This window comes from Sphaeroforma arctica (assembly GCF_001186125.1).
Source record: "Sphaeroforma arctica JP610 unplaced genomic scaffold supercont1.87, whole genome shotgun sequence".
Taxonomy (NCBI): Eukaryota; class Ichthyosporea; order Ichthyophonida; genus Sphaeroforma; species Sphaeroforma arctica.
In genome coordinates this window covers 152,593-163,044 of record NW_014040471.1, presented here as the reverse complement: position 1 = coordinate 163,044, position 10,452 = coordinate 152,593, and the positions used below count along the sequence as shown (strand labels likewise).

Here is a 10,452-nt window from a genome sequence, read left to right as displayed (position 1 = left end):
TCTTTTATATCTATATATGTATTCTATTTAGTACATTCATATTTAGTCTTGATGTGTTTACATATTTATAATCTAAAATATGTGTCGCCAGCCAGTTTATTTCCTGCATCATTGACTGATCTGCGAGTACCGTTTGTTTGCGCATGTATTAGTATATTGAACTTGATATCTGACTGTTTGAATCAAATATTCATCCAAAATCAATATTTTCTTTAAACAACCGAAATCAATATAAATTGATGTTCGATATGGGGCATAGCTTGGATAGGAATACATTCCTTTTATTATCTGCCAATCGCCGTGATAGTTGGAGTATGCATTCGTACATATTCAATGAAACGCACATACATGTGCGGTCGTACAGGAGGTGAGTTCATATGATTTGTAGGTACCAACATGCCTGTGTCAGTACGCACACGCCTCTATTGGCGTTCTCCTGGCATGTTTAGGCTTCATCAATCAATCGAGCTAACTCACCCTAACGCAACGATCACAACCAACACGCACAGAAAACCATCAACATCGACGGACATGTGATAACTAAACACCGCAGCAATCCAGCGGACCCGGGTGATCTAGACTTCTCCGCGGAAGAACTAAGTACCGTACTACACGCACTCTACAAACACATTGAGGGGCGCTACAACTTCCCACTGCAGACGAAGGTGAAGAAAGTGAAAGCAACCGATGACACGGCAAACACCAGAGCGGCAGAGGTGTGTGCCACCACTAGAACATGTGAATGTATGTACCCAGTGATATGGATCTTGCTACAACGTTGGTTATCGTTTCTTATATCTACCCCATCACTGCTAGTTTGCATAGCCTACTAACAGTACTTTACACAACCACCCACCTGCAGAGCATCACATGCGACGTAAGGAAGCGCACATATGTCGACATCTCTAAGTACACATGTACGGCGCCAGAGGCTCGGGACGCTCTCTGCGCAGCAGCTGTGAATGCTTCACGGACGTGCTGGTGTTGTCTGTTGCCAAGGAACAAGGTTGCTAGGCAACCGCGCAAGCTGATGGAATGTAGTGGAGGCATACCCAAAAGAAGTAAACGAAGGTGAGTAGCATGCATTCCCCTGTAGTACCCAAGTAGTGTTTGTGTTTGTGAGAGTGCTTCAATGGGGTTGACAGGCAAATATGGCCTTATTCGAGCTAACAGCAAGCACGTATACTTTTGCATCTACATACACGCATCTTCCTACGTGTAGTTGGAAGGACATACACACATATTGCATACGGTATATATATTTGAATAAGTACACACACACACACACATATTGTAAGCGTATATCTCGCCCATACGATAGTTTCAATGACTTAACCCCACAGTCCATTCACAGCTTCACATTGTAGGGACAGTGACGGCGATCAATGGCCCCGTTTGCGATCCACACCACTAGAACCGTCTCGTGCTAAGAATTATATCGTCTACCCGGGTATGCGAAATGTTAATGCACAACGTATCTACATCTTCTCACAGGCGGTTAACGGACGCATCAGCCGTCAACGACTTGTCTGCAGACGACATCGCAGCGGTCCTCAGCGCACTGAATGCAGTGGTGGACTCCGCTCATTACTTCGCTGTACATCGTACCAGCCCTTACACTAGCGCAAGGACCCCTACAAAGACCCCTATAAAGACGCCCAAGAAGGCCCCTACAGTGTCTGGCGGCGCGGTATCGTACACAGACGCTCTGGCTGCTATGCTTCAGACGGTGCAGAAGGAGGTAGAGCCCACAGTGGCTGAGACGACCACCCAGCACACTGAGGACACAACGAAGTACTCAGATACGAGGCCATCCCATAAGCAGGGTAGGGGAATGCAGGCGCACATGGGTAAATGTATGTGGTGTGTGTGGCGTGTGTCTCTACTGATTTGAGCATGTTTGTATTTGTAGTTGCACCTTTGGGTATCGCTGTATTGTTGAATTATAATCAACGGTTGATCAGTTGGCTATGGTTAAATCTGGATCGCATGGTAATTTGTGTGGGCATTCAAATTGCATATGACCGACCGATTTATAGGGATGTGCGGTGTCCTCAGATATGACTTCCTCAACTTGCGTGTCCAATGTAAGGTGTGGTTATTGTGATATTCGTCTGCGACACAGTTGTCTCTGTGTGAGTCACAGGTAAGGCCACGCAGTTCCACTCGGCAGACGGACTTCGTCTCTGAGAACTAGTCTAAGAAAGTACATAAAAGCGACACCACGAGTACACAGTTGTTTGCATATATACTAAGCAATACTTCTTACACACACGCGTTGAATGCAGCAGCCCCCCTCGTGTCCTATTGGATACGTATATTTACGCAATCTAAGGGTGCTGTAGACATGGACAATGCATGGGCAAATATGGCGGTGCGGCAGGAGCAGATACCTCAGCCAACCAAGGCGCTGGAATACTCGCCGTCACAGGCATCGGACAGGCAGCAGAAACTCAAGGACGCTTCTGTGAGTGGATCGCTTGTTGTGAGCAACGCAGCTGAATGGAGGAGCGCTACAAACCACTCTAGGGTAGGTAGATGGCGTCTGAGTATGACAAGTCACAACTATGTTGCAAGCATAGGTGTATCCTACTATACATACACTTATAGACCTTGCGCTATGTTTGCATTCCAATCGTTCGGATGAGTGAAGTGGTTAGGGTATTGGTGGGGGCAGGTGCCTTTCACCAGGGGGACCACAGTCTAAGGGGGAGAAGAGTGTCCTATAATCAACTGAGAGTTTGGTATAGCTTGCGGGTCTAGCCTTGACGTGAATAGTTCGATCTGTTCTGCGCGCTTTGGATTTTCTTCTATTTTGGTGATTCACATCGCTCTTGACAAAGGCCGTTCACAAATGGATAGTGTCTGGTGTTCGAATGATGCAGGGCCCTCGTATAGTATGTAAATCTACATGTGCTGCTGAGCGTAGCATGATGGAGTCTGCACACGGTGGTCATCATCATCCACATCACTTTATCTGAGTGTGCACAACATACTTTTGCATAAATGCATTAAGACCAACCAGCCGCATTTTGATTTGCTCTGCTCCTCATTTTCCAATACTGGCATTTCCGATAGTCCCTGTTTATTAGGCTGTATGTCAATTCTGCTAACTATTCGGTTCTGTACGTGATGCCAATTACTCGTAAGCGCAGGATATCAGTGAGGCGGTCCAACACGTGGAGACTACGTTCATAGCCAAAGCGCCACTGTCCAGACATCCGCTGATCGATGTCGCACGCTCATTCCGCACCTGACAAGTACATGACTCAATATATTGCTCCGGCAATAGAGACTTAGTACTCTGGTCTACTTTTCGTCCGGAGTTTTGAATCAGTCGGGGATCGAATGCCCAGACAAAGTTTTCAGGTAGTGTGTCGGATATGGACATCGCTTTTTGCTTTCTTATTGAAGTGCTTTCGATGGCAAATTCCTTCAACCCAGGACTCACACAAACAATGTCATTGCAAGATCAAGTTAGCAAACGCTTTCGATGGCAAATTTCTTTAACCCAAAACTCTCACAAACAATGTCATTGCAAGATAAATTTAGCCAATTTGGCCTCTTGTTGAGAAGTATCAACCACGCACCATAATGAGTACAAGCATGTGCGACAGACTCGCTAAAATACAAAAAAAATTGGGCCCCAGTGTGCACTGACTTAGAAGCACTAATATAGCTTGTATATGTTATTTGGGTGGGTATACGTGTATACGGCTGTTGTATCCAGCTTGCTATAAACACAGCTATGCTACCGACCATCTTTGGCCTTCAACACGCAGCACTTTTTAAAATACACATTAATCGACATTCTTTTTCCTGTGGAGACACGAGTATGAGTCGTCAGGAATGTTTATTTTTGACTGTTAAAAAATAAATAAGTGAAGTGTATTATACCTGTCGGTGTCTTATCATTGATCAGGTGTCCAATGTCCATGACGCTCAAAAATATGATAAGATACTCATCAAGATCAATTGTTGAATTCAGAAGGCTATGTCAATATATTATAAAAATAAAGATTGTTATTTTTATACAAAAAATGTTGAGGTTGAATGGATATGATTGGCGATTGCTTTATTATAGGTCTCTTGAGATCTGATTCTCATGATGAATTCTCAAATCTCAATCCTGAAACATCAATGAATTCATGGGAGTATGTTGGCTTTTTAGAAAGAAAAAGGAGTAATCAAAATGACGACTGTATAATTAAAATAAAAAAAAGAAGCTAATATTGTTGAAATGGATGTTTCTTTTATTTTGTGGGTCTTTGTTTTGTTATCCGGCATCTCATTGAAACTTGGACATATTTAGGTGGGAAGAGAAAAAGCCCGCGATGTACTACTGCACGATGTTCTATTATTTTGCACACTAGTTTATAGCCAATGAAGTTCTGATAAAAAAATGGGGGTTTTAACGTGTTCTGACTCTCACTCTACTGATGCCGATCCTAACTGACTATGTAACTGTATCTCCCAGGCCGGGATGAGGGATCTGCTCATTCTGCTGTATTAAGTATTTACTTGATATACCTCCACTTCGATTGGTTGTATCACAGGATATAAGATAGACGAATGGTATTTACTTGATATTCCTCCACTTCTATTGGTTGTATCACAGGATATAAGATAGACGAATGGTTTTTGGTAAATACATTCCAACAGACACCCCTTCATTGCAGTCATTGTGCCTTGATGAGTTGGTACTTGATACAGTCTTGATACAGTGGAGTGGTCTGTGAAACTAGTGCGCACTCAGGACTGTGGAGGTGTAGCGTACGTTTTTAATGAATTAATACAGCCTCCTAAAAAGTACAGCCTCCCAAAAAGTAAATATGTCAGATATTGTATAGAGTATGATCAGCTATGATCAATTGATCAGGATACAATAAACTTGACCAAAATAAGATAGATAGCTAAAAGATAGAAACTATAGAGAAATTCCTTGATGCGGAAGTATAGATATATTTGACAATATGCACCCCGGGCACGTAGCCTTATTAGATTTTATTATACTATACAGAATTTTCTCTCACTCAAATCTACTGAACGATATTGAAAAAAAGTCTATGTGGGGAAAGCAATAGGATATCATGATATGATATCATTATTAAATCTATAAATGGGACGCCCTGGTCATGCCGGAGCAGACAACTATACTGAACGCAAATACTTCAGCCAAGAAAAATATATGAAGAGTCTAAGTTTGATTGCTATAGTAGCCGCTGCACTCTGTGTTATGGATTGCCATACTGGCGCTACATCAATCAATCATATCCGGCGACAGGATGATGACTGTGCCTTTATCGTGTCGATTGACGGTGGAAACTTGTTTGTGACCGGTGCAATGACGGGCGAGACAGGCGGTGGTGAGGCTACAGCTGACAAGATGTGCATCTATTACTTCAAACCCGATACTGCAGGAGAAGAGTCCTCGTACACTGGCAGCACATGGCCCTATGTGATTGTACCTAAACGTGAGGACAGCGACAGCGCATGCAATATTCAATTTGAATCTGACTTAGAGAAATCCAAACTGAAAGGGAGAGTGAGTATAAACGAGGACAGCGATGCTCTTCTTATCAATGGGCGGCATGTTTATTTCTTCACTAAGGATGAAGATAATGATTTGTGCACTGGCAACAGTGGCACTTGGGCCTCCATCGATGAAGATGGTGATACTACAGAGGGCGCATACGAGGTAGAACCACTGAAAAACGCGAAAAACATTGTTGTTGGCGACAATGGCGACCAGAACGACAACGACAACGATGATGGCGACGGTAGCAAAAACGAAAGTGATGGCGAGAATAACGATAAGGATAACGATAAGGAAAACAATAGCATCAATGATGGCGATAAGGATAGTGATCAAAATGACGACGACGAAGATGACGAATAAATCATTATTCAGTATCTGAAATCTTTGCTTGTATCCCCGGGGCGTCCTGCTATGATTTAAAATTACAAATAACGCAGTAATTAAGTTATCAATGTTGGCGCATTTTCTTCTCACAAGAATAGGGGAGCGTGCTATAAAAATCAATCATTCTAGGTGAATTCCAGGATTTAGTATGTAAAATTGTAGTTGAAATTTGAATTGAAGCTCGTGAAAACAGAACCGTCGAATATAATCCTGTTTGCATTCGATGAAGAAAGGGCTTTTGTTATTCTATCCTGCCTGTGTGAAATAGAAAAGACACTATATTGGAAGAATGTATAGATAACACAATAATACTGTTCCTGACGAATATTGTCCCAGAATTATGTTGAATGCGCAAGCTATGTTCAAGCAATTGATCCGACTAAAATTTGGGAACGCATGATTGTATACACAAAAGCTAATTAGTAATACGAAATGATTTCGGAATTGTCCCAGACTTATGTTGAATGCGCAAGCTAACTTCAAGTAATTGATCTGACTAAAATTTGGGAACGCATGATTATACACACATGAGCTACGAAATGATTTCGGAATTACCTGTAAAGTGCACACACATGTAATGTAATTGTTCTACTTGACAGCAGCTCACGGTGATTCTATATCAGTGCACGCACATGTAATGTAATTGTTCTACTTGACAGCAATTCAACGTGATTCTATATCAGTTGGTGTTTACGTATTACAACTAAATTAACGTGGTCATTCCAATATACCAACCACAGAATGACAATGCTTTGAAAGTGGACGGAATGACATTTATATTAACTTAGATAGGCTGCAAGGTTTCTGGATTTATATAGAAGTGTTTATTTGAACAGCTCAACTACGAGCTTCGCACGTTATTCCAATTAGCTTTCTCTCAAAACCGGCATGTGTAGGGGAGCGCTTCCCAAACAAAACGGACTTTTACATTATTTAGTGCCAATTGCATAGGTCTTCCTCCTCCTCGGTCGCAATATCTATAGCATGGTCCAGTTGGGAATTCATGGCGCCGTCGAACGACCTTCGTGATCGCACTTCGTTTGTCCCTTCAACGAACGCTGACTGATTTTGACGCATGCTGACGGGTGACGATTCTCCCAACCTAGGCAGTCTTCGGATTGATGGGGGGGTGGCGCAGGAGTACTTTGTCCCGGCTTCATTTCTGTTAATAAGATCAGAATTCATTTTGACTAGTCGTGTCTTTAGTTGATGTTATCAGGTTCTGTGTTTCAGAATTGTGTGAGTTGCAGTGCGCATCACGGGTTTGTTTTATACTATATTTTCGTTCTGGTGAACTTTATCTCTTAGTCTAATGCATCGGTATCATCAGCCTATCAGGTACAAACTATCAGTGTATGCGTGTATTTCGATTTTTAATACCCATGCTTGTACATTTTGTGATTTTTTATTGTTGTTTCGGATTGAAAATTCTTGATGACGAACTGTATGGGTTGCCCGCTGTTTCAGTGGATACGCATTTTAGCGACGGTCTCAACAACAATCAATTGTGGTCGGTAAGATAGTGATATGTGACATTGATCTGTGCTTTAGTTTGTCCAATGTCCTCTAATCAGTAAAGCATCGGTCCTGTCCTTGATTCTGATTGAGTGAAAGTATTCGTGATATCCTGGCTTGAAATTTTGAATGTTGAATTCATGATGTTTTATTTATAGAATTACATTCTGTAAGCAATGGCTTTTTCTTCTTCATCTTATTATTTCGTTGCTTGTTTTAAAAAAACAAAACAAAATGACATACGTAGCCTTCTTTATTTGTTAATTTCGAATCTTCGATGCATTAGCGTTTATCATCAATAGATAAACGTTTTCGTCCGTTTAATTGGCCACTTCGCCAGGTAGGCCAGCCTCCGGCCTCAGAACCCGTCAGAGTGTCAGAGCCTCCTTGTGTTCTCTTGTGTTTTGTTAAAAAAAACAAAACAAATATGCTTCTATTTTATGTGGGCTTGTTATTTTTTTTCTTCAAAATAAGTTGTGTAACAATCGTTTTTTAGAGGGCTATATTTAGCCTATGGATGTGCCTATTAATCTGGCCTGGTATACGACAAAGACGTGACTTCTTATGTAATAAACTAGTTCCCGACATATCGTATGTCTCATGACGTAAATTGGGCTTCTGACTGTAATAAAAGACATGTCATGTAGTCAAGTAGTCATAGCGAAAAGTGATGTCTTAAACCAGCACAGCTTTTTATATATTTTTTACGGCTATTTTTAAGCTTCCTCTCTCTAAATACTAGAGTAGCAGTCCTGTTTCTTTATGAGGCTGTTATTTTTATGGTGTTAAAACCCTAGAGAGAACGTATCGTGGCCAAGCCCGGCAGGCCGTCAGCCGCTCTAGCCGCCTGGCCGGGTGCCATGTCGCAAGGCGCAAGGGCCCAGCGGCCAGAAATGACCAATCACCCATCGTTGTGCGTCTCCAAGAGAGACTGCAGAGACATTGACAAATACTATCCTGCGGCAAGGCCCCAGTCTGCCACAGTGCCAGGCCAGCCGCCAGTCACTGTGACTGGAGTGAGGACTGAGGAGTGAGGAGCCACATGTGTGTTTTCTGTATTATGTCGACACTCGACAGTCTCTCGATTCTCGAAGTCTCGAAGTCTCGACACTCGGTCGTGACTTGTGAGACTCGTGACTTGACAAGAAGTCATCATTTTATAGAAAACGAACACAACAAGAGAAAAAAAATAAAGAAAAAAAAGCTCGAATACCTCTGCCAAGTTCCGACTATGTATTTTTTTATATAAAAATCCCTTTTGCCATCATCCGCGTGTGGAGTCGTGGAGACGTGGACCGTGGGGAGTGGCCGTGAGCGGGGTGTTGATAATTGATTAAAATAAATAGAACTTTCATGTAGAAGGCTATTTATAGCTCGCGTGACTGTGAATGAGAGTCCGCGTGACATTTCTGATCTCACATCAGTCACTCAGTGTTCTTTTTACATTTTTTTACAAAACATACCTAACTATAAACACCTGGGTTGGTAAACGACATGCCTTTTACCTGTGACGACAAGTCGCGAACGTCTTTTACATCATTCCGATGCCGACACATCGCGACAATCACGTCGCGACATGTCGGTTGGTCAAAAGACAACATGCACCTATTCTTTTTTGAAAAAATAAAAACAGATCAATCACAATCCCTTATATAAAATCCTCCAATGGTATAGTGTTGTCCAAAATTGGTTTGCACCTATTGTCTAAACAACGAAATGCACCTTTTTTACTATGCCTGGCAAAATCCGATCGGAAATGCATCTCAATTGTCTGAGGTTTTATGATATAATCGATTATAGATTATATTATATATATAATTTATGTATGAATATATATAATATAATATAATATAATTGATTATAGAATATATAATATAAAACAATTGATAATAGATTATATTATATATTTTATTTTATATATATAATATATGAATGTATATATATTTATTATTATATAATTGATTAAAGATTATTTTATATATACAATATATATATGTGTATATAATATAAAATTAATTACGGGCTTACGGCGAATTTACGCGTATACTGTCTATTTTGTGGTTTACTTGTTATTGTACAGTTGTGACTTGTGAGTCTGTGTGAGTCTGAGACTACATGGCCGAGCGCGTGAGACACTGAGACAGAGAGACTCCAACGCCCAACGGTCACGGTGTCAGTTGTTATTTGTCAAATGTGAAAATCGGCTAAACTGACTCTGTCACGAAGGACCCAGAAAAAGATGAAAAAAATACACCCCAATTATTAGGACTAGTCCTATAGGTCCTAGTTGACCTGGACAGATGCACCTGAACCTCGTATATAGTGGACTGGTATGGACACCTGTAGACGACTTGCAAGACGACATGTCGTCTAGAGGTAGGCCGACATAGTAGTAAACGACATGTCGCGACCGTCTTTTACATCTTTTTTTTGGCGACTCGTCGAGACCTCCCAGATAAACACATCTTTCATAAAGTCAGCACTAAGCTCCGTCTTGTAGCTTCCTTGCGTGACATTCTCACGTTATCGTCCTCATACATACATCTTTGGGTCGAACGCAACGATACTCAATCTGGCAGTTTCGCACATCATAATCCGTTTAAATGCGTGATATAGTCCGTTTGACATGCAACGTAAACATTGATTTCCTCCGCTTACGAGTATGAATCAAATAGCCCTTCTAGCGCATTGTTTATTTCTCTCATTGATCGTGCATTTTCACGTACTCTTGGACTGTTCACCGTTAAAACTCTTGTAAATTACGTATGTTTGAGCACCCAAGTCGACTGAACCCCCCCCAATCACGCACATACCTAAATAACACATATGTTTTCCTCATCATATATAGTATATGTTATACTCTTATATATAATGTGAATATGTATATGTATATGTATATGTATATGCATATGTGTATGTTTATGTATATGTAAAATTATATGTATATGTATACGAATAAGTATGTATATGAATATGCATGTATATGAATATATATATATGAATATATATATAAA

General features: G+C 41.1%; 3 protein-coding genes across 3 annotated transcripts; 2 read left to right on the top strand and 1 right to left on the bottom strand.

Moving 5' to 3' along the window:
- Nucleotides 1–502: 502 nt before the first annotated feature.
- Nucleotides 503–3,936, top strand: SARC_02037 (hypothetical protein; the record flags this gene model as incomplete). The annotated part of the gene is made up of 5 exons (XM_014304240.1): nt 503–716; nt 863–1,071; nt 1,495–1,856; nt 2,289–2,530; nt 3,156–3,936. Coding segments are annotated over 5 exons (1,129 nt in total), but the record flags the coding sequence as incomplete, so codon positions are not given.
- An 840-nt stretch (nt 3,937–4,776) lies between these two features.
- On the top strand, nt 4,777–6,073 carry SARC_02036 (hypothetical protein). Its single transcript, XM_014304239.1, has one exon. The coding sequence runs from the start codon at nt 5,120–5,122 to the stop codon at nt 5,897–5,899; it is 780 nt and encodes a 259-aa protein (XP_014159714.1). The 5' UTR covers nt 4,777–5,119; the 3' UTR covers nt 5,900–6,073.
- Nucleotides 6,074–6,507: 434 nt separating this feature from the next.
- Nucleotides 6,508–7,285, bottom strand: SARC_02035 (hypothetical protein). Its single transcript, XM_014304238.1, has one exon. It carries the CDS (start codon nt 7,106–7,108, stop codon nt 6,857–6,859), a length of 252 nt encoding a protein of 83 aa, XP_014159713.1. The 5' UTR covers nt 7,109–7,285; the 3' UTR covers nt 6,508–6,856.
- Nucleotides 7,286–10,452: the final 3,167 nt, after the last annotated feature.

Bases quoted from the DNA above. Each gene is read 5' to 3' on its own strand.
- SARC_02036 (XM_014304239.1), top strand. From the start codon at position 5,120: ATGGGACGCCCTGGTCATGCCGGAGCAGACAACTATACTGAACGCAAA.
- SARC_02035 (XM_014304238.1), bottom strand. From the start codon at position 7,108: ATGAATTCTGATCTTATTAACAGAAATGAAGCCGGGACAAAGTACTCC.